Genomic DNA, 24,284 nt, shown 5'->3' with positions numbered 1-24,284 from the left:
GGGGTTCCCAAATGGATAGAAAGATTAGTTAGCTTCCTGGTTAAACACATTGCACAAATGAAGTTCTTCCAAAACAGTTCACTCCTTTAAAATAAAGAAGAAAGGATCTGTAATTTCTATGTTTTGAGAAAGTACATCCTATGATACAAGTGAAATTTCAGCCACAGATTAAGTAAACAAAGCCATTGGTTCCCTCATCCTCAGCCATCACAAGCACCTTCCATCCCAATGGTTATGTATCCAAAGGAAGTATCAAATATGTTGTGTTTGAGTAATCTGGAAGTAGGAATAATACAACAGACAATCAGAATAATAAATTGCCTTAGAAGAAAGAACAAGCAGATTTGTTATCTTCATCTGGTTACATCCTTTTAGTCCATGAATTAAGAACAACACAATCTCAGGCCTGGGTTCAGGAAAGCACATGATTAACTTTAAAAACATATGCTTAAGTCTCACTGAAGTTGATGAGACTAATGCACATGCTTAAAGTGTTCTTCCTGAATTGAGATGGTTTCCTGAATCAGAGCCTAAAGTACTACGTTTGTGATACAAAAAAATCAGTGCAAAACAATCATTTTTACTGGGGCTTTAATATAAATCCAGGTCAAGATTAGTGTCAATCCTAGCACATCTGGAAAAAAGATTAGACAGAAAAACAGAGCATCACCTTAATGATAATCACATAATTAACAAGGTATGTGTGTTATAATTTGGAAGATATTTGTACTAGTTAATTTAAGGTATTTTATGCTTCTATTCAGAATAAAACCAATCAGATACCATACTACATTTGATAATTAGTTATTATTTAGATGCAGTGCAAAAGGGCATTCCACATCCCAATTTAGGATCATTAGTACAGTGATAATCTCTTTCAAAAAGCACCAGAACTCTGGGGTGCAAATATTAAAACCCTTACTGCTTAGCCAACTCCCCAAAAACTGATAGTAAGGGTGCAGAATACCTTAACCTCTTTTCAAAACGGTAGTGCAGTCAAATACAATTATGAAATTTTCAAATTTCATGTTTGCACCTTATAAGAGAAAAAGCTGGGGAACCGGATGGTTGGAGATGGACTTTGTATCCCTTTACCATTTACATCTAGAGTTCTACTTCACATCCAGTCAGTAGCAAAAAAGGACATGGCTATCCCTCTAGTTTATTTTCCCTAAGATTTCTTACTGTTAGCACTAATTCAACTCTACCAACAATACCAATACTGGAACAACAAAAATACATGAGGTGCAAATAGGTGTGGTCATTTTAAGCACCATGCAGTGTAGACCTTTTGAGCACGGGTTGACAGAGAGCCTTAAAAAAGACAATGACTACCTGGGGCATTGTCTAAACTCGCCTTCTTCCCATCACTGCCACTGCTGAATCTGAACCAATGCTAGCAATGGGGGAAATTTCAGCAAAAGCACGTCTTATAGGGACAACTTTTTAAAAGAACACTATGCATAAGAAATGGCAGGTTTAGGACCCAAGATCTCTCAGTCCTAGTCATTTTTCCTTGTCAAGCAACTCTACGCAAAGTACAGCTAGTCTGTTTTGTTGTCAAAACAGTAACAAATTTTGAAGATTTTTTTTTCCTTGTTAGAAGTGTTTGGTTCTCAATGAAGTTTTCCTTTTTGATTGAAAGACCAGAAATTCTCATGAGAAATTTAATTAGCATTTTCAGACCAGCTCTAATGCAAAGCTTAGGGGCACTATTTCAGTTACTGTTCCTGGTAGTGAGTCATCATGCAGTGCAATCATACACCCAAATGAGAGTCAGATAAATATATCAGTCTGGTTGCATCAGCTCTGCATGTTTGATACCATTATCTTTGCCTCTGTATGACATACAGGAATATTTCTTCTGTTGTTCCACTCTAACAAGTCTTGCCATTCTAATCCCATGACTAGATAGGGGCATGCTATATTACAGGACTATAAAAGCAAGATTAGACTCAATTACACAGGAGTGTCAATGCTGGAAGTCTAATCTTTAAGGATGGCTCAATGATGTCCTTTAAATATCAAGACTATTACAAGTGGATTGGGTACATGCCATCCCCCACCAAAATCAAACTTTATAAGATTTTTTAAAAATATACTTTTGGAAGACAACTGCACATGAAAAATACATGGACTAATTTGGACACAGATGCTATGATTTCACATTTAAATATGTAGCTTCTCAACTTCCATGTGCCTAATTACCAGATTTGTGTGCACAACATAGCCATTGCATATGGTAATTAGGCACAAATAAACACACAAAACAGTAAGCAAATCTGGTCATGTTCTTATGCCAACTGTTTTAGTTTTCTAAACCTACTTTATTAATTAACATCCTTGAATGGCAAAAGTTCAATTCCCTAGCCTAGGTAGTTGATCTGGTTATTTTTGTAAAGGTTTCTCTCCACACACTCATATTTCCTTGGCTTGCTGACTAAGAGTTGGTGTATGTTCCTAGATATATTTCTTCTGCTCTCCTTAGAATTTGAGCAATATAAACAAAGAGAATATAGTCATAAAAGTGAACTTAGAAATTTAAACTAGGTATTGATCTATTATATAATTATAAAATATATATGTTTAACTTTAGATATCCCCACTTACCTTATATATATTGGCCAGAAATAAATGCCATAGTATGTTGTGAATGGGTAAGTTTCCATATGTAACATTGAGTTGTATGTGAATAAGGTCTTCCTGCATGTGTGAACTTGGATGGAGTATGGATTCAGCTGTGTGTATTTTAGATGATGATCCGACAGCACCTCAAGCCATAGTGACATATTGCCAAGGCATTTTTCTAACTTTGGTAAAGGGAAACAAGTCAAGTTTGGATCCTGACTTTGTCCTCATAGTTGGATATATCCAGTATACCAAAGTGCATAGGAAAGCGATTGAAAATATTTCTTTCAAAACTTAACCTGAACCACCATAAATGTGATAGCTAAATATTTTTTAACCTTTGCTGATGGGCAGAAGACATGAATTCCTACAGGAATCAGTTTTCAACACATTAACATGCAGCTAAACTGCCAAGCAAAGGGAGTATCACTGTTGGTTCCACACATCATAATGAAAATATAACTTGGCCAAATTCACCACTCACATAAGCAGTCACAATTCCATTTAAGCTAGTGGACTTGCACACCTGCTTAGCCAGTGACAAATTCATTTCTTTTCTATATTTACTAAAATGTGGATATTTGAACAAGAAATCAGATTTTTAAACTCTTAAATAAAGACAGTACTTTCAGTTTTCCCCCCTCTTTACTCCCCACCCCACCCAAATGGTGCCAGTGGGAGTTTCACACAGGTCAGAATAATTTTTTTTCCCATCAACTGTTACACTTAACCTTCATCCACATTCATGGGGTAATGTTGTATCCCACCAGCACATATGTTGCAATAACTCATGAACAAGTTGCCCTCCAATTATGCTGTTTTAGGCCACTGTCACCTACACACATGTACACAATTGAACAAAAAAATTAATTTAGCATAAAAACATTTTTTCAATATTAAAAATGTGGGGTACAAATGTACTCCAAATGTGTTGCACAGTTATCCTGTCTTTTTAGTAGTTTTATGTACGTTTGCTTCAAGTGAGAATATCTCGTAGAGTAATAGTTGGCATTTGCTAACTGATAATGCATTGCACTAACAGCGGTGCTGCATATAATTATCCTAAAGTAGAAGGTACTCCAGGGAGGTTTGTCCTTTCAAATCCAGGCTTGTTGGGTATCCCCAACACAAAGCAGAATGATGCTGGCTTTCTTTGCCTAACATTCTTGTGTGGAGTTTTTTATCCAGGTATCAAGTATCAGAGGGGTAGCCGTGTTAGTCTGGTTCTGTAGAAGCAGCAAAGAATCCTGTGGCACCTTATAGACTAACAGATGTTTTGCAGCATGAGCTTTCGTGGGTGAATACCCACTTCTTCGGATGCAAGCAGTGGAAATTTCCAGGGGCAGGTATATATATATATATATATATATAAGCAAGCAAGAAGGCTAGAGATGGTGTTAAATTTGCAAATGAATTGGAGCTCAGCAGTTTCTCTCTGGAGTCTGGTCCTAAAGTTTTTTTGCTGGAGGATGGCCACCTTAAAATCTGCTATTGTGTGGCCAGGGAGGTTGAAGTGTTCTCCATCAGTTTAGGACTAAACAAAGACTGTGAATGGCTTGCCAATTACAGAACCAGTTTCTCCTCCCTTGGTTTTCACACCTCAGCTGCTGGAACAGGGCCCCATCCTCCCTGATTGATCTAACCTCGTTATCTCTAGCCTGCTTCTTGCTTGCTTATATATATATACCTGCCCCTGGAAATTTCCACTGCTTGCATCCGAAGAAGTGGGTATTCACCCACGAAAGCTCATGCTGCAAAACATCTGTTAGTCTATAAGGTGCCACAGGATTCTTTGCTGCTTATCCAGGTATCGTGGCCCTTCAAATATTGCAGACTCAGAGATTCTTGAGAGGACTTGTGTGTGCTGCGCTATTCAAGATGGCAAATGAAGAGCACAATATTCTGACCATATAAAAATGATTTGCAACTCTGAACGCAAGTTGTCATGAGATGACAACATATTATGTGATAGTGTCTTTGTGCCAGATTGTGTTGACAGTTGGTCTGAGAAGGAAGGCCATGTTTCCGTTGATTGTTTATCAAGTTAGTCTTTAGCCAATGAGGATCTTGTGTTCAGCCGTGGTACAAGATTGGATAAAATGTAGTGGGGGATACCTTCTTCACCAGTATGCAGCTTACTGAAGATCTACTTAACAAAAATTTGACCTATGCTGGAACAATGCGATGAAACAAGATAGATATACCCAATGAGATGCATCCACATAGCAACAGAGAAAAATTGTCATCAGTGTTTGAGTTTGCTGGGCTACTCACCTTGGTTTCCTACACTCCAAAGAAGGGCAAGTCAGTAATAATGTATCAAGCCAAGGCTGTTGGAGGAGACAAAAAGAAACCCCACCTAATTCTCCACTACAATGACACTAAAAGCGGTGTTGATAATCATAGATTATTAGGGTTGGAAGGGACCTCAGGAGATCATCTAGTCCAACCCCCTGCTCAAAGCAGGACCAATCCCCAAATGGCCCCCTCAAGGATTGAACTCACAACCCTGGGTTTAGCAGGCCAATGCTCAAACCACTGAGCTATCCCTCCCCCCATTGTGGATCACCTTGCAAGAACATACTCCTGCAGGTGCAAGATAAATAGGTGGCCAATGGTTCTTTTCTTCAACATGCTTGATATTGCTGGCATTGCAAGTTTCATCATTTGGGTCAGCAACAGTCCTGCTTGGCATCACGCTTACACAAGACAAAGAAGGTGCTTGTTCTTGTCAATCTAGAACAACTTGTAGATATGCATATAAAGAGAAGAATCCTTGATACCTGTCATCTCACCATGTCCATCAAAGCAACACTCTCGTCCCTTGCCTCCCATTAAAAAAACCAGCCACCACGGGAGCACCTAGAAAACTCGACAGTGGACACTGTCACATTTGTCCAAGGTCAGCTGATTAGAAGAGCCACAAGCAATGTGGGGAATGAATTTGTATGTGTTGACCACTACACATCGATGCTGATGTGTGAAAACTGCATATAGGCTTACACTTAATAAGACTCCTGCTAGTTGTTTCAATTTGCTAGCTAAATAAATTTTTTTTGCCTAAAACAATAAAAAATTGTTAGTTTCTGAATGCATCTGGGGGACACAACACAGTTAATGTAACTTTTTTCTCAACATTGGATTAAGATGACCTTTTGCCTGTGCAGTGCTTGTTGGCATTCATAATATTAATTCAACTGCAGAAACTGGAAATATGCTTAGCACGAAAGATTACAATATTGTTTTTTCTTTCAGAAAACATATGGAAACTTCAAAAATGACATTCAACAAAATAATAAAAACTGCTCAAGCAAACAACCATCTCTATTACAAAAAGAACGGGAAACTACTCCATTCTCTGCACTTGAAAACTAAAGCAGATGAACATAGCAGTACAGGGTAGAAAGAAACCTATCTTGGGTAATTAAACATAATAAAGAGCACCGCTGAGAAATAGTGGCATATTGCATGATTATTCCTCAAACATGCAGCTAACAGCTGTTAAATCAACAATGCAAACACAGGAGCACCATACAGCAAGAGATTTTGATGATAGCTTGTTTTTGGTAAAAATGAATCATGCTGTCAGGTGGCTGGCTGTTGAGATACCAAGGAACTTGATTAATTCCATTAAACAAAAGGCCTTTATATTTAATGAACTAAGAGGAGTAGCATTGAAACAAAAACCACAGGAATGATTTATAATGAAATGGCAAGTGGCAAATGAGGTAGATTTCCAACTCAGGACATTTTTGGTGCAACTGCATTTAGCTGTTGCTTTAGTTTTAGAAGAAAAATCTGAAATTGCAATGAAAGGCCAAGAAGCCACTTTTGGAAATGTAGCACAAACATGCTGGCCTCATGCGTTCTGTCCGTATTATTAAAGGAGATTTAGAACTACTGAATACTCAAAAGCGTTGAGTAAAAATTTTATTTTAAATGTAGCTATGAATCTGTAATCACAAGTGTTACAACGTATATTTTTACAGAGATTTTTACAATAAGACACATCTTTGTTGACATTTGGGCCCCATTTTTTTCCACAAATAATCAAAAAGGAATAAGCAGTCAGCTCCAGAAAGAAAACTTTGGCATGTGTACAACATTTAGTTAACAAAAATAAACGGTAGCAGATTTGAGTCAGAAAAAACTCACATCATTTTTGCTTAACTTCACAGCACTGTTTAGTCAGGGATGAAACCCACCTGCACTATAAACTATCCAGTATTAAAAAAGTGATCAAACTTATTTCAGCCTGACAAAAATGTTATGGGGAAATTGGTGGCACACTGAGTTAAAAGAACAGCCTTTCAACTCTGGAGACATCTGGGTGATCAAACAGTTCAGGCCACAAGTGAAAATCAGTTTGGTGGTCACATCTTAACCATTAGCTCTCTGTCCATGCTACTGAACTATACCACTTGATGCAACTGGCGGTCTCTGTTTAGGACTGGGATAAGGAAAGGCACTGCAGTGCACTGTTGGAGTACATGGAAAGAGAAAAGGGGAGTTTGCATATGGCCTCTCTGTTCTACATTGGGTCTTCGTCACTATTATTGGTCACATACATAAAATACCAAATAAATCCAAACCCTGATGAAAACCAAATTTGCAATGCCTTTCTTTCTGCTATAGTCGCTAACGCTTCTATATTAAAATCAGAATGACCAGCCCCCTTTGAGACAAGTTATTCATAATTCCCCAAATAGTTAAAAGAAACAGTATCAGTACAATTTTTCCAGAACTATTGTAAATGCACATATTTTATTGTAGTAATGATAAAATATTGGCACAGATATATTAGCATTTCTAAACAGTAAAGTAATAACAGTCTTGAATTTAGAGATTTTACAGCAGTGACTGCAGAGGAACAGATGTATGTTAAGTCATCCTGCAAATATCAGACACTCCTGTACACATTAGAATACATAATTCGAATGATGCTCTCCAGCAAGTCAGAATACACTTTGGTATTATTTATAAGATTTCCTGCTAAATGTTAGCGATCCAAAATTGACAACTGCAAGGGAGTCCAGTGGCAGAAAAGTACTGCTGTAACACCAGTCAGAATTATACTCACTACTTCTTATTCCTGGGCTTTAACTCTTCTGCTGCATTACGCAGAAAAATGTAGTTTTTCTTTTGTGGATTATAAAATTCATGACCCTGAAAAAGAGAAAAAGTTAGCTATATTCATCACATTCGAAGTATCAACCTAATCTTGAAATACAAGAAGCTGAACATTCTGTCAATTCAAATTAGTGAGACTTTACAATTTAAAAATATGGACTTTTAAAGATCAGACTTACTATGTAACCCAAGGGAAATATTGGTGGGTGTGCATTGTAATTAGAAACAATTCACTACGCAAGGCAAAATTCAAGTAGTTTGAGAGTTAAGGGAAAGTAAAAAGATTGTTCTAGACAGGGAAATGAAGAGGGGACATTATAAAGCAGGGGTGGCCAACCTGTGGCTCCGGAGCCACATGCGGCTCTTCAGAAGTTAATATGCGGCTCCTTGTATAGGCACCGACTCTGGGGCTGGAGCTACAGGTGCCAACTTTCCAATGTGCCGGGAGGTGCTCACTGCTCAGCCCCTGGCTCTGCCCCCCACTCCACTCCTTCCTGCCCCCTCCCCTGAGCCTGCTATGCTCTCGCTCCTCCCCCTCAGAGACTCCTGCACTCCACAAAATAGCTGATCTGGTGGTGTGGGGAGGGAGGGGGAGGCACTGATCGGCGGGGCTGCCGGTGGGCGGGAGGCGCTGGGAGCAGGGGGAGCTAATGGGGGGCTGCTGACATATTACTGTGGCTCCTTGGCAATGTACATTAGTAAATTCTGCCACCCCTATTATAAAGCTACTACAGCCTTATTGTACATTCTGTCTTTTGAGCCAAACGAAAGAAGAACAAATTTCCATATAGTGAAGGGTCCACACACAATTATACAATTACTTTTGTTCATCACTTGTGAATATAAATTAGTATTCTGCGTGTGAAAATGAATAACTGTCAATACTTATTTGCATACACAAGTGCCCAGTGCACACACCCACTGCAATAACATCATGAATAATTCATGAATTAAAAGGCACATAAGACCTTAGGTCTCTTTGAAAATCTAGCTCTCTTTTTTAGCATCTGAAGTTCCTTGGTTTTCTTTATTCAGACACTGTCATTAAAATTACGCATTGGGTTGTAATAGTTAAGTTATGGACTTTCCTTCACTTGATAGAAAAATGGAATCTAGAAAGGAGACTTACTGCCTACCAACTCAAGTTTCACTACTAAATATCGGTTCATAATCTACAGATCTGAAAGACCAGTTAGTTCATATAAGCCAACATGTCCCATTCATGAAGGTAAAAGGCTTATATCTTGGACTGTAACAATAAAAGTAAAATTAGTGTTTCCTATCCAGCAGGACCATAAAGCACATTAATAAATTTAATTACATACAGAGATCACTTTATCTACAAATGAAGTCCTGAGATGTGACATGCCACTGTTCAAGAATGAACAGCAAATCTCCAACAGTTTACAACAGTAAATGAAAGATACTTCATCAAATTTAAAGTACAGAAATACACAAGATATAATAGAAAGAATAATGCTACTGTAAACAACCTATTAGTATTGGTTAGATTTCAACCTTCCTTTTTCAAACTATTAATTGTAGTGTCTCATGCTGTGATTCTATCAGGTCTCAATATCTTAGCACTGAATGCATACTGGGAAGAAAAACCTTAAACCATCACAAAGGAGCTGCAGAAAGTGGTATTGGAAATTAAATACATGGCACTCACCCATTTGTTTAATAAAAGTGATGGTGTCCCAGCATGCTTTTTAGCAGTGCTCTAGGTGTGCATTGCATCTTTGGAAGAGATGCAATATCAATTTTACTTATGGTATGATCCAAGGGTACTCTTCCCAGGAGTAGGTGTGTTTAGCATTCATATTTGCAACAATTTTCCAAAATCAGGTAACTATGTTCAGCCTATATTCAGTTGGGTAAGATATTAATTGTTTAGGCCAAGAAACAAAGATGTACTGATTCTGTGCTATGTTTCATCTGAAAGGTGGCTAAAGTGATCCTTAATCAACCTTTTCCCAATCTCCCAGGTGTATTTGGAAGACTTTATTAATACCTGTAAAGAACTTTGAGACTCTCAGATGAAAAGGACAACTGAAATATTGCCTTATTAGTTCACAACCACTGATATGAAATTTAAGTGTTAATCCTTACCTTGGACCAGTCGTAACTGGAAGCATATGCAAAAATATTACCATTGTGGTTAAAACAACAGGCAGATATTGGCTGGTCAAGCTGTTCTGATGTTTTTAGCTTTGTTCGTGCATCTTTATCCCAAAAGCTGAATCTACCATCAGATCCTACAGTTGCAAGGGTGCCATGGGCAGGATGAAATGCTATCCCATTTACCTGCAGTTATACAAACCATCACATAAAACAACCAACAATATAGACGAGATGGAGTTTCACAATGCATACACTGTACTCAGTGAATGTAAATATATTATCTTCAGATTTACCTAATTTAAATTAAGAGTAGTTGCATTTTAGTCTTGACAAAGATTTTTTTTGCCAAAAAATCATTTGTTCTTCCTGACCAGCTATAATTTAAATACAAGTTGCCATTAGAGAACACAGTAATTCCCTTGGTGCTGAACAGATTCTTAAGCAGAGACTTAATGAGCAGTATGTTTTTCCATAAACAAAAACATGGGTACAGAACTGTTCTAATAAGTCTTAATAGAAAGTCAGCCAAGTTGTGGGTCTTTTGGTTGTTTAAAACAAAGAGCAGAATACTTTGCATGCTCCTATTTTAATATTTGCATATGATAATTTTTCCTCTTAGCAAAAGTGCTCTTTAGGCACAAGAAAAGGTCAGAGAACAGAGAATTAATGGTAGATTTCATACAAAATTGTATATTATGTGTATGTAGCTTCTAACTGCACTACAAAAAATTATGTAATGATATGTGCTGAATACTTACAGCATAGATATCCTGAGGTGCTGATGTGTTCGTTCCATTGGAGCGATGACATTTAAAAGTGAAGTTATCTTTGGCTCTGAAAAGAAAGATATTCCTTCACATTTTCTTAACTTCAAAATGAATAAGATAATGCAGAGTGTTTTAAAATCACACTTACGGATTTGGTGGGTTGATATAGTGAATTGCTACCCTTCCTTCAATACTTCCAAGGGCAAATCCAGTAGGTTTGTTCACTTTGTCTTTAAAAATAGCAACACAGCGATGCTAAATTTGAGAAAGATATAGAGCATTTTAGATAGAAGCTTAAGGGCCAGATTTTCTAAACATTGCCTCTCTATGGGGGCACAACTCACTGCATGTACTAACACTGCACAGAGAAAAGCACATACAACATTAGAAAATAGGTCAAAGCCCCTCTGAAAATTTGGACCCGAATATCTACATTTCTGAATTCACTTGGGAATCAGCAGCAGACATTTCCTCAAAACAAACACAACAGCTCTCTTCCTTCACCAAGGAATTAAATATACAAAAATCTTTTGCATACTAGGTGACATGATTGAATTTGAAAGATTTCTCAAAATGCCATGTCCCAAAATGTACATTAATATAGTGAGGAAAAATTACTAGATTCTAGCAAAATACCATCAATCCTGCTTCTCTGGAAGAATTACCTGTTATACAATACAGCACTGTATTACAGTCTTGTTAAGAACAAATAGAAAGAAGGGAGACTGACATTTTGGACGAAAATTAAAAACAATAAAAAAAATTGAACTGTGAGCCTACTCCTGCAAGACTTCCTCTCCATGGGTGCCAAAATGTGCTTGCAGGATCTGTCTCATTAAGCTGAACTATAAAGTTTTTAGTATTTAACTAAAATAGTTCCTGATTTTAGTTGTAAATATTCAGATATATTTCATTAATATATTGTAATGCATAGTCTTTCACTGTTCCTTATTCCTATAAAGAAAGCCAGTCAAATTACTTCATGTGAAGTAAATCTTAATACATTTCTTAATGCCATGTGTTTTCAAGAAACCTTTTTCAATTGAAGTCATCCACTTGGTAGGAGATATGTACAACAGAGTTGCAGAATATGCACCACATTGAAAGTCTAAGTGTACTCAGGGGCAGAAACTATACCAAGTGAAGAGAATGTAGTTTTAAAATGTTTTTTTGATAAAGAATCTAAACTACCATTTTATGTGCTGCATTAATAAACTTGTAATAAATAATAATTATTTACCTGGTGTTTCAGTGGAGAGTCTATTCGTCTAAATTCAGAAGGCTGATTCTCTAACTGGTATACTATCAAACCCCTTTCTGCAGTGGCCACAACTGCCATGGGATGCACCTGAATGAGGATGAGAGGGACAGGTTGGAAGAGACTAGGCTATGTTAATTTCACAACAGAGAATTCTAACTCCTTCAAGTTACTTATTTCACCAAAGCCCCTCAAAAGTCAACTCAAAGGAGCAAGACTGTTAGTTCTGGTAGAAGGTGACCCATAGACTGAAAATTTTATCTGCAGAATAGGTACAGCAAGGGCAATAGTAGCACAGGCTTCTTCCAACATAAAGCATAAATTCTGATATGGGCAAGGAAGCGAGGGCAGTTCAGTTTCAGTGTCAATTCTATTTTTGGCCCCTCTCCTTTTAATGCCAACAAAGCCACTAATAGTGCTTCATAGGAAGGGAATGTCTATCCACCAGGAAGTAGACTGAGACCAAACACCCATCAAAGAGTAACTTTTATTTAATAATTGGTTTCAGATGACCTAGGTATCACGGGCTGTGAATCCATTAATCCTCTGAGCCATCTAGTTCCCACAAATTTCATTTTTATGAAACAGGAATTTATTGGCTTACCACATCAGCACAGTAGCATCTTTCAGGCAATTGTAATGTCATCATAGGAGTTGGTGACCGTGTATCCCAGAACTAAGGGAAAAAAGAAAACCAATGTATTTAAAAGACTTGAAGAATTTCTTTTGCCGTCAAATATACCATATAAGTAGTAGGAAATATTGCAACTGATTACTTTAGCACAAATGAGCCTGGCCACATTTTCATTTCAAGTTGTTTAACCCCTGGCCAGAGGGGATAAAACACTCATTTTCTTAGGGCTAGAAATGATCACCAAAAAAATGACCTCTTGATTTTAAATTAGTATATTTCAGGAACTTTTATAGCAAACATTTCCAGTGTGTCTCACACACACACACACACACACACACACACGAGTAAGAACCCATTTATCAGGTACAATTTACATACCTTCAAAGTTTTATCCCAGCTTCCTGTCATCACACAGCTATAGTTTGGTGCTTTAATCCAATGGATAGTCTTAACGGGGGCTTCATGCTGAAGGAAAACAGCCAAGAAGAATGCATATAAATTTTTTTAAATAACAGCCTGTATCACTTTTTGGTTGTGTATAGCAAAAGAATGGTACAAAGGCAGGATATAAGTGTTTATTAAATCATCACAACATCCAAAATTTGTATGCTTCACCACAACTAAACTATAAGAAAAGAGTGAACTTTTTCACATATTTAATTTCACATATTGCAGAGACTTTACATTAAGCAACAGAAATAAGTGTTCCATATTAGAGTAAAAATGTGCGTTGAAGTTGAATGTAGATATCAGATTCTATTAACTGTGCACTTATGAGGTCAATACCCTCATGAAAAAACTCTCAACAATTACATGTCAACTCTGTTTTCCTACAATCTTAGTGCTCATTCAAAATCTATGTAAAAAAGATTGGAGAGCAGAACAAACTATCAGTGAAACAGAGCAAGAAAGCAGCACAGAGGACTCGGTAACCGAAACAAAGAAAGCAAACTGGAGCCAAAATGGGGTGGAGAAGCAACACTGGGTAATCAAAGGAGGAATCAGTCTGCAGCTGGGTGCTACAGTAAAGCCATAAGGAATTGGAAATCTCTTGGGAGCACTCAGGGCTTTTGCCTAAGATTTGCATTACCTAAGTCCCAGTAATCATCAGTTACCTCCACCTTAAAATTTAGCTAGCAATTTGACAGGCACTTTCCTCACGCTATTCTTCATATAACAGAATCTACTTGGAAAATGTTGAGTGTTATTTTAAATTGGCTCATAAGGATTCCTTTTTTTCCCCCTTGAGGTAAAGAACTTGAGAGTTACTTGCCTGTGCAATTTGTATGGCCTGGTTACTGTTCAGATCCCACATTTTGGCAGTTTTATCACAAGAGGCAGTAAATACTTTACTCCCGTCCTAAAATGAGAGAAAAATCATTCAGTTTCATAATTTTAAAAGATGAAATATAAACTGCACCACAGTAACTGTAATTGTATGTTTGTAATATCCAATAGCCATTAAAGAATTGCTGGGCCTGATTTTTCACTGCCTAGTACTAGTGCAGTCATTTAATAAAATGGGTATGTAAAATAATACTATTCTGAGAGTATTTGTATAGGAGTAAGTGACTATATTAGGTGCAATGTAACCTACTCCTGAGGGAATTCATGACCCCGAAGAAAAATGACACTCTGACATAGAAGCAAAGGGAAGCTGCAAGAGCAGTCATGCACCACTCCCTAGCTGCACAGGTACATCGTTTCAGGCAACTGGAGCAGCTGATTGAGAGGTAAACCACCGCAGGGCTGGGGACACCCCAGCCAGTGGCTCCTACTCTGAATTAGGATCAGCTGCTAGTACCAGTTGGGCTGGAGGCAGGAGAGGACAGGACTTCCTCTTTCCCTGAATGGAGTGGCTGGGGCCGTGTCAGACCCACCCTCAGAAGCCTCCCCCAGCTGCAGGAAGCTCAGCATCCTCCTCTGCATCCTGCCCCCATCGCTCCTCAGCTGTGGGGGGAGCGGTCACCGTACAGGGAATGCTCTCCATCTGCCCAAAACCCGTGCATCTGGACCTCCCATACCCAGACACCCCCAAGTCTCACCCTGTACACCCAGAACCATTCCCCACTGAACCTCAACCCCTGCATCTGGAGCCCCCTGCACCCAGGCCACCCCTCACTGAGCTCCCTGCACTCAAACCCCCACCCTGGTGAACCCCACCCCTCTGCACCACTCTGAGCACCCACACCATTGATCCAGAACTAGCTGCACCCAGACCCCCACCCCACCATGCCCCACTCCATCAGAACCCAGAACCCTTGCTGAGTCTCCCACACCCAGACTTTTCCGCTGAGCCCCAACCACTTTTACCTGGAAGCCCCTGCACCTACAACCCCACCCCCCACACCGAGACCCCCTACTGAGCTGCCTGCCCTCAGATTGTCCCACACAGAATTCTTTCACCCCACACCTGAGCCTGGCCACACTTGGATCCTGCCTGGTTAAGCCTGCCTGCCTGCCCGCCCCACACCTGGTGTACCTGGCACATAGGGACAGAGCCCCAGGGCATTTCTGGGGCAGGCCCAGGCCTTGTGCTGTGTCAGGGTTGAGTGGAGCGTCACCACTGAGTCCGTGTCTCATAGGTGGGGAGGCTGCAGAGTGATCTCTCAGATTCGTGCAGCCAGTGGCCTGTGCTCCCCATTGCCATGCTGGAGACTCTGCATTTATTTGACAAATAAAGCTTGCAGAATACTGCAAAATTTTAAAATACTGTGCGCATAATTTTGAATTTTTGGCACAAAATGCCCTCAGGAATAAATGTAATGGAGAATCAGGCCAATTGCCCACAAAACAATCATACAAAACTGCATTTTGCCTAATGTTAATTATCTGAATCACTAGCTCAACTGTTATGTACTGTATATCACTACATTTATCTAAACTGACAAAGACGTTGAGACTGCTATCCAGCTGAGTAGAACATGTATTGCCCTGTTCTACTGCTTAACTGCAGTCCAAAATTCTACTTCAAACCTTTCTCCTAATTGTTTTCTACAGTCTTAGAAAAAGCATTGCATAGTTATAATCAAACAGTGCACACACAAGAGAAGATGCCCCAAAAAACTGAGAAGCATCTTAGATCTCAAAAGAATGACATTTAAAAAAAAAAAAGATGAAAGCGAACATTCCAATATTCTACTGTTTTCCTTTTTCCAATACTTACAAAATATTGTACAGAGCAATGTACTGATACTGGTATTTACTAACTTTTGACAAGTGTTTTGATTGAAACTACATGGTTATGATTTAACCAGACTGCCACAATAGTTTACTCTTGTGTAAGGAAGTCTCACATATTAATTTAAACAAAACCCTAAAAGTAATTTACACCCCAAGTCCAAACTGTGAGAGAAAAAACAAAGAACAAAAGTGTTGATCAAAATTTAAATAGTACAAAATTCAAACTATGAATGGTAATGAAACAAAACAAATTCTGCAATTATGCTTAAAATAGTAATATTCTAGGGTGAAATTCACTCCAGTACATAAGACTTATGGAAGGCCTTTTGTACTATCACAAATTAATGAAAACTGACTAGCTATTAACAGCTTAAAACAACCTCCCACCATTGCATCTGCACACCCAAGTAGTAGTCTAATTTATTAAAACAAACCAACCATGGATTTAGATGACAAAAGTCTATGCTACAATCATAGGATGTATCTACATTTTAAGTCTGTGTGCGTTTTGAAACTAGAAGTAAAGCTATTTGTTTTCTGGATAAAGTTATCAATTTCCTTGAAAATACTTTTTGAAACAAAGGAACATACATCACTCCAACACACATCTAGCACAGGCCCTGTGTGCATCTGCTGAGCTTTCGGAATAGTTTGTCCATTATCTTGAACTTCCCAACACCGAACCTATGGGAAAAGATGCATATATCAATTTAGTAATATATTACTATTGTTTGAGTACTCAGGAATGTGCTAGGTGTCTCTCAGAAACAAGGCACTGCCTCTGCCTTGAAGAACTTACCTATACTTAACACATTGAATTTAGATGGAGGGGAAGAAGGGAAGAGGAAAGAAAACAGTCACAATCATACAATTGCCACTCGTAACCCTTTCTAATTTTGCCTTTGATGTCAGCAACACAGAGCATTCCCTATATTTAGCAGTGGACATTTAACTTTGGATATCTTATTATCCACATAAGTGGATAATCCTTTTTCAAATTCTACCAAGCTTTTGGCAGAAACGATGTCTTGTGGCAAAGGGTTTCCAAGATTAAGCCCTATGTAAAGGAATGTTTCCTATCAGTTTTTTACCTTTATAATTTCAAGGACTATCCCGTTGCTTTTGTATTATGAGAAAGGAAGGATAAATAGGAGCACCTATTAAGAATTCAAACGCTATATTTTTAATTACTGAAAATGTTCTGGAAAATTAACTCCCTTCGTTCAATACTTGTTGTTTAATCTAAATTAAACTGGGAACTGCAAGATCTTTGACACTGGACTGAACTTTGTCTAGTCCAGGAGACCCCAATCTTTTAATAGCGTGAACTATATCTTAACAGAGAGATTGACTTGTGGACCATGTTCCCTCCCATTCATAATTGCACAGACCACCTCACCTCCTATTGGAAATCAAATAGCATCCATCCATAAACTCCACCAACTTTTCACTTTGAAAATTAATATTAGGGAAGTATTTAGGCTGAAAGCCAGCACTGAGACTAACTCACTGTGGACTATTGGCTGTCCACATACCACAGTTTGGGAAACTCTGCATCTGCTGAAATTCCAACCTCTTACAACAATACTCTGAATCATAAGAACATAAGAACGGCTGTACCGGGTCAAACCAAAGGTCCATCTAGCCCAGTATCCTGTCTACCGACAGTGGCCAATGCCAGGTGCCCCAGAGGGAGTGAACCTAACAGGCAATGATCAAGTGATCTCTCTCCTGCCATCCATCTCCATCCTCTGACAAACAGAGGCAAGGGACACCATTCCTTACCCATCCTGGCTAATAGCCATTTATGGACTTAACCATCATGAATTCTCTTTTAAACGCAGTTCTCTTTTAAACGCTGTTATAGTCCTAGCCTTCACAACCTCCTCAGGTAAGGAATTCCACAAGTTGACTGAGCTGCGTGAAGAAGAACTTCCTTTTATTTGTTTTAAACCTGCTGCCTATTAATTTGATTTGGTGACCAATCATAACCTATATCTGCATATCATACAACAACTGTATGAGGAACGGATATGGAGAGGAGGGGATTCTTTTTCTTCTGTATAGTGAAAGTAGCAGACAAATGTAACAAATATCTGTGCTACGGAGAATAGTCCTCTCTACAGATATACAAATTGGACTAGCCGTTATAAAGCACAGAATCAAGTAGTAAAAGTCATTTCCTTGAGCTGAAGTTTAAATGACACTGTCAGCTTGAAATGCTGTTAATTTCAACAAATTTATTAAAAGTAATTTTGGGTACTATGCCAGCCCCGTGCTGATTTTTATGTTTACAGAACCATATTTCTGGTTTTTAAAAGTTATTTATGTGCCCTAGAGCTATACAAAGACACAAAGAAAATAAGTGGAAAAAACTGACACTTCAGATGAAACAACAAAACTTGTTTTAGGCAAACTTCTGTCAATTAAATAAAATAAGGAAACTGGGGGAAAATGGCTCTTTTCCTCCAATCTTTAAACTACAGCAATCGTAGGTATAACTTGTAACAAGAGTAGGTAAGTATGTATCAAGCTAAAGAGATTTAAACTGTCCTTTTTACAGATCATGCTCATTAAATACTTACATCATTTGCCCAGGATCCTGCAATAAGGAAGTTACCCGGCAATGCTAGTGGACTGAAAGCTAAACAACCAATGCTGTCATCAGGTGGAGATGTAACTTCAATATCCTGTAAAGACCAAAAAAATTACAAATATTCATACGTCATAGAACTTAACGTGTCTTCTAGTCATAGTGTAAATTAACAAAGTTCTGAGTTTTGCAAAATAGATAGTACATGAAAAAAACATTTAAAAGGCAACAATAATGAATCAAGTGGTACTTTATTTATTTTGACAAATGTTGTTTAAATTATAATTTATAATAAACTAATAAGTTTACTGCTGATATAAGAAGCAGGGAAGAAATCACTTGCATGTAGAATAGCGAGACTGTTATAGTACAGTTTATTTCTTTGTACATTGGCCAAACTGGACAGTCTCTAAGTAAAAGAATAAATGGACACAAATCAGACATCAAGAATTAACATTCAAAAACCAGTCGGAGAACACTTCAATCTCCCTGGTCACTCGATTACAGACCTAAAAGTCACAGTATTACAACAAAAAAAACTGCAAAAAACAGACTCCGAGAGACTGCTGAATTGGAATTAATTTGCAAAATGGACACCATTAAATTAGGCTTGAATAAAGACTGGGAGAGAATGGGTCATTACACAAAGTAAAACTATTTCCCCACGTTTATTTCCCCCCAACCTGTTCCTCACAGCTTCTTGTCAACTGCTGCAAATGGACCATTTCAATTACCACTACAAAAAGTTTCTCTCTCTCCTGCTGGTAATAGCTCACCTTAACTGATCACTCTCTTTAGAGTGTGTATGGTAACACCTGTTGTTTCATGTTCTCTGTGTGTGTATAGATATCTTCCTACTGTATTTTCCATTGCATGCATCCGATGAAGTGGGCTGTAGCACACGAAAGCTTATGCTCAAATTAATTTGTTAGTCTCTAAGGTGCCACAAGCACTCCTGTTCTTTTATTTCTTTTGTAGTTCACCATTATTCTTTGCCTTTAACTTCAAGGTCCTGTGGATCTAAGTTTGGCAAGTTTCCAAAAGACTATATCTTTATAACACCTATAATCATCAGAATTACACACATACAATCAAGGTAACTAACTGTACACAAAACTGTGTACCAAACTTGTTTGAAAATCATGCCCACTAAGTTCATTGAAATAACATACTGTCCTACTAGATTGCTAGAATCCTCTAATCAGTCTAACGAACACAGAAATGCAATGGCGAAACCATTGCTTGAACCATGCTAGAAGTGTGCTTGTGAACTATTTTTCAATACTGCCATTGATAGCACAGTTTCCTGAGAATGTATAGGGTATTATCACCATTCCTCGTTATAAGGCGCGTTAGCCAAGACTGTTATACAGACTACGCCCCTGCCTCATATAGTCCATAGCACTGTTTCTGGGTCAAATTCAATTGCAAACCATGTTAGGTTGTAACCATGTTTGACAACGGTCTCAAACAGTTACAAACCACAGTGTGGTTCGGGCCTAAATCTTCTTCCTTGGGAAGTAAGAAGAGGGATATTCATAACTGCATTTGGTAAAAAACCCTGAAACTTCTCAGTACTTAGGAAGAATGAGTTTGGGGAAAGAGAGAAAACTAACTAACTAAATACATGTTCATGTTCACTCCTGATTCCTGGAAAGGAGATTGCCTGATTCCCACTGTTTACATATAGGTTATTACAAGTACCTTCATGGGGTTGTGATTATCTGTTGCTGTATTTCCAAACATGCTGGTACCACCAGCTCCAAACCCTGAGGTTGATCCAAACAAACTCATCTTGGCCCTGCAAATGACAAGAATGCCCATTAAAAGCAACAGACCTTTACTTGGGGACATAGGAAGTGTTGTACTAGATCAGAGTGGTCCATCTAGCTCAGTATCCTTTCTCTAACAGCCGGTATCAGATGCTCTAGAGGAAGGTGCGGGGAAAATAAGCAACATAGTGGACAATTATAAAATAACCTGCTCACAAAATAAGTTTCTTCCTATCCCTGTCAGAGATTCAACTTTTGTGTGTGTGTGCGCGCGCAAGTTTCTGCTATGTTTATTCAACTCAAGTGTTGGCCTTGGCCTCAGCCTCATTTTCCCAAGAAAATCTGATTTTGGAGGGTCAACAATTCCTTCAATGAGCAATAACCACAGATCACCTTAATCTCATTGGCTATGTCTCTGCATAAGCCCAGAGAGCTTTGGAAAACATTGCTGCCTTTGTCTTTCTTATTATTTAATAACAGTATTTTTGCTATGCAACACTTCAAACATCCTTTGGAAACAGAGAAGAAACTTCATAAATAAAAGCTATTACACTGGGGAAGGGTACACACAGAGAGGGAGGATAATACTTTCTAATCAGGTAGGACCATTTGCGGGGGGGGGGGTTATAATAAACATTGACAGGTCAGCAGATGGGGGTGTAAAATCAATTGTTTCAATGAGTTTACATGTCTGGGGAGCAGTTTGCATTGAAGCAGGGAGCATTAGGAGGGGAAATAGGGGCAGTTGGGCGGGGAGGAAGGAGCAGTTGCTGGCTGACAAGAGAAAGCTGGGGCAGTTGCTGGGGGATGGGAGCAGTAGCTGGCTGACAGGACAGAGCTGGGGCAGTTGCCGGGGGGGCAGGAGATACCTGGGACAGTGGCCGGGGGGGCAGGAGACACCTGGGACAGTTGCCGGGGGATGGAAGCAGCGGCTGCTGACAGGACAGAGCTGGGGCAGTTGCGGGGGCGGGGGGAAGCTGGAGACACCGGGGGCAGCTGCTGGGGGGCTGGAGACACCTGGGGCAGCTGCTGGGGGATGGGAGCAGCGGCTGGCTGACAGGACAGAGCTTGGGCAGTTGCGGGGGGATGGAAGCAGCGGCTGCTGACAGGACAGAGCTGGGGCAGTTGCAGGGGTGGGGGGCAGGAGACACCTGGGGCAGTTGCTGGGGGATGGGAGCAGCGGCTGGCTGACAGGACAGAGCTGGGGCAGTTGCTGGGGAGGAGACACCTGGGGCAGGTGCGGGGGGATGGGAGCAGCGGCTGGCTGACAGGAAAGAGACACCTGGGGCAGTTGCCCGGGGGGCAGGAGACACCTGGGGCAGTTGCTGGGGATGGAGCAGCGGCTGGCTGACAGGACAGAGCTGGGGCAGTTGCCCGGGGGGGGGGCAGGAGACACCTGGGGCAGTTGCTGGGGGATGGCAGCAGCGGCTGGCTGACAGGACAGAGCTGGGGCAGTTGCCCGGGGGGGGGGCAGGAGACACCTGGGGCAGTTGCTGGGGGATGGGAGCAGCGGCTGGCTGACAGGACAGAGCTTGGGCAGTTGCGGGGTGGGGGCAGGAGACACCTGGGGCAGTTGCTGGGGATGGGAGCAGTGGCTGGCTGACAGGACAGAGCTGGGGCAGTTGCGGGGGTGGGGGGCAGGAGACACCTGGGGCAGTTGCTGGGGGATGGGAGCAGCGGCTGGCTGACAGGACAGAGCTTGGGCAGTTGCGGGGGGATGGAAGCAGCGGCTGGCTGACAGGACAGAGCTGGGGCAGTTGCGGGGGGGGGGCAGGAGACACCTGGGGCAGTTGCTGGGGATGGGAGCAGCGGCTGGCTGACAGGACAGAGCTGGGGCAGTTGCCCGGGGAGGAGACACCTGGGGCAGTTGCTGGGGATGGGAGCAGCGGCTGCTGACAGGACAGAGCTGGGGCAGTTGCCCGGGGGGGGGCAGGAGACACCTGGGGCAGGTGCGGGGGGATGGGAGCAGCGGCTGCTGACAGGACAGAGCTGGGGCAGTTGCCCGGGGGGGGGGGGCAGGAGACACCGGGGGCAGGTGCGGGGGGATGGAAGCAGCGGCTGGCTGACAGGACAGAGACACCTGGGGCAGTTGCCCGGGGGGGGGGGCAGGAGACACCTGGGGCAGTTGCGGGGGGATGGGAGCAGCGGCTGCTGACAGGACAGAGCTGGGGCAGTTGCTGGCTGACAGGACAGAGACACGTGGGGCAGTTGCGGGGGGGGGCAGGAGAGAGCGGGGCAGCTGCGGGGGCAGCAGGGAAATAGGGCGCGGCCGCCAGGTGCCCATCGGGCGCTCTCCAGAGGAGAGCGGGCCTGAGGCGGACCCCGAGGGATGGGGTGCCAGGGAGGAAGGCGATGAGAGGACGCGGGAGCGGGAGTCTCCGGGGAGGTGCTGGGCGCAGACACTGGACTCGGCCTGCCCCGGTGAGGGACACGCCGCACTTACCCAAGAGCCGGGCTACGAGCCTGCTTCCGAGGGAGCGCGAGGCGAGGAGCGCGCTTCGGGAGGAGGGCGGGACGAAAGCGGCACGGCACCACCAGCTCACACACGGCCGAGCCGGAACAGGCCGCTTCCCAATGCGCATGCGCTACCAGGAGCTGAGCTCACAGAGGGAAAAGGGGCGGGGCTGACTCGGAGCTAGGCCGAGCGGAGCGCGGGAGTGGTGCTGGACGGGGATCATGGGGCTGGAACGGGGTCATGTGACCAGGCCCATTGCACACTTGTGCACGCCCCGGCCTATAGTATTGCGGGTGGCAGAGCTGTGTTAGCAAGGCCCAGGGTGCATATTGCAGAGAGCCCGTGGGCAACTCTCTGCTGTTTTTCCCCATCAAGAAGGAAAACTGTTATCATGTATTTAATTATTCATAACAACTTGAGGCGGGAAGCCCAAAGACAATAGGGAGGCACCAGATAAAAACACTTAAATTCTTTTGCCAAAAGGCTAAACAAACCTTTAAAGATTACAAAGATGGAAAAAGCAACAAAGAATCCTGTGGCACCTTATAGACTAACAGATGTTTTGCAGCATGAGCTTTCGTGGGTGAATACCCACTTCTTCGGATGCAAGATGGAAACATACTTAATGAGAACGTACTTAAATAATTAACACCTTCTTAAGAAGAATAGACATGTAACCTTATACTATGTTGGGATGGTGGAACAGGACCAACTGAGTTGTGATGGTTATATCAAGCAATGTAGGACAGGAAATGTGCCACATCAGTTACCAGCTAGAGAAAAGTGGAATTTTAATGATCGTAAAAAATATTACAGCTACTGATTAAACAAGACACCAGTGCATTAATTTTCTGGTTTAGGCTATTTTTGTAGCTAGACACTTGAAGTGATGCAAATGACAGAGTGCCACAATGCTGTAGAACCAGACTTTTTTTCCTTGTCAGGTACTAATTTGATGTACTGTACCTTAAATTGAAGTTCTATGAAAAGTTTGAAAAGTAGAAACAGCACATCCCATCCCTTCCCACTTTATCTGGGGAGAGCCAAGGGAGGATGTCTCTGGCCTGGCTGGAGCTGTTCCGGCAGGCTGGACAGCACGGCCGCAGCCTGCTCCGGTGGGCCAGACTGGGTGGCGCGGCCGCAGCATGTTCCAGCAGGCTGGGCGGCGTGGCCACAGCGTACTCTGGGGAACGGGGCCAAGCAGCACGGCTGCAGCTGCTTCAGAGGCTGCAGGGAGAGCAGCGTGGCCAGAAGTGGAGAGACCCTGGCCTCGCCTCTTCTCTTCTGGCTCTGCTGGCTGTGCTGCCTCTCCTTGCTCCCTCTGTTGGGGGGGAGGGGCTGTGTCCCACCTCTCCCTCTCTATACCCGTTCATAAGCCGACTCCCTTCTCTGGTGCTTCCCTTTTTTACTAAAAAAATTTGGCTTATGAACAAGTATATACGGTAAGTGGTCTATGGATTCTATTGTCCTATACATCATAAACAGAATTGTTTACTAAATTCTAATCAGTAAAAAGAAATGCTTGCTCACTTGTGGATTGCAGTGGGGGTGTAGTAACCGAGGGCATAATTTGGCCTGCAGAACCTTATTACTGTTGCAAATGTGCAAGAATGAAAGAACCCATCTTGACTTTCTGATCTCAGCTTGGGTTTATGGAGTTAGCCGTTAGAAAATTCATCTCTTATCTGCAAGCTAAGCACATTTGTTATGGATTCATTTATGAGGAACATGAAATGCCAT

The 24,284-nt window shown here is 41.4% G+C and overlaps 1 protein-coding gene across 3 annotated transcripts; it reads right to left on the bottom strand.

The window, feature by feature from the left end:
* Window positions 1-6,545: 6,545 nt before the first annotated feature.
* On the bottom strand, window positions 6,546-24,194 carry RAE1 (ribonucleic acid export 1). 3 transcript variants are annotated; one of them, XM_039497796.1, is made up of 12 exons: window positions 24,075-24,194; window positions 20,022-20,118; window positions 18,310-18,414; window positions 16,316-16,408; window positions 13,815-13,901; window positions 12,920-13,006; window positions 12,512-12,583; window positions 11,890-11,997; window positions 10,798-10,904; window positions 10,641-10,716; window positions 9,871-10,065; window positions 6,546-7,794 (listed from the first exon to the last, which is right to left on the bottom strand). In XM_039497796.1, the coding sequence occupies exons 2-12, from the start codon at window positions 20,109-20,111 to the stop codon at window positions 7,708-7,710; spliced, it is 1,107 nt and encodes a 368-aa protein (XP_039353730.1). In that variant the 5' UTR covers window positions 20,112-20,118; window positions 24,075-24,194; the 3' UTR covers window positions 6,546-7,707. The 3 variants fall into 3 exon arrangements, with proteins under 3 accessions (XP_039353730.1, XP_039353731.1, XP_039353729.1); XM_039497797.1 differs by lacking the exons at window positions 20,022-20,118; window positions 24,075-24,194 and adding exons at window positions 20,156-20,244; window positions 22,533-22,722; XM_039497795.1 differs by lacking the exon at window positions 24,075-24,194 and adding an exon at window positions 22,533-22,721.
* Window positions 24,195-24,284: the final 90 nt, after the last annotated feature.

This window comes from Mauremys reevesii, linkage group 13, assembly GCF_016161935.1.
Source record: "Mauremys reevesii isolate NIE-2019 linkage group 13, ASM1616193v1, whole genome shotgun sequence".
Classification (NCBI taxonomy): Eukaryota; Metazoa; Chordata; order Testudines; family Geoemydidae; genus Mauremys; species Mauremys reevesii.
Note: the sequence above shows the minus strand (reverse complement) of the source record. Positions and strands in the feature narration are given on the sequence as shown.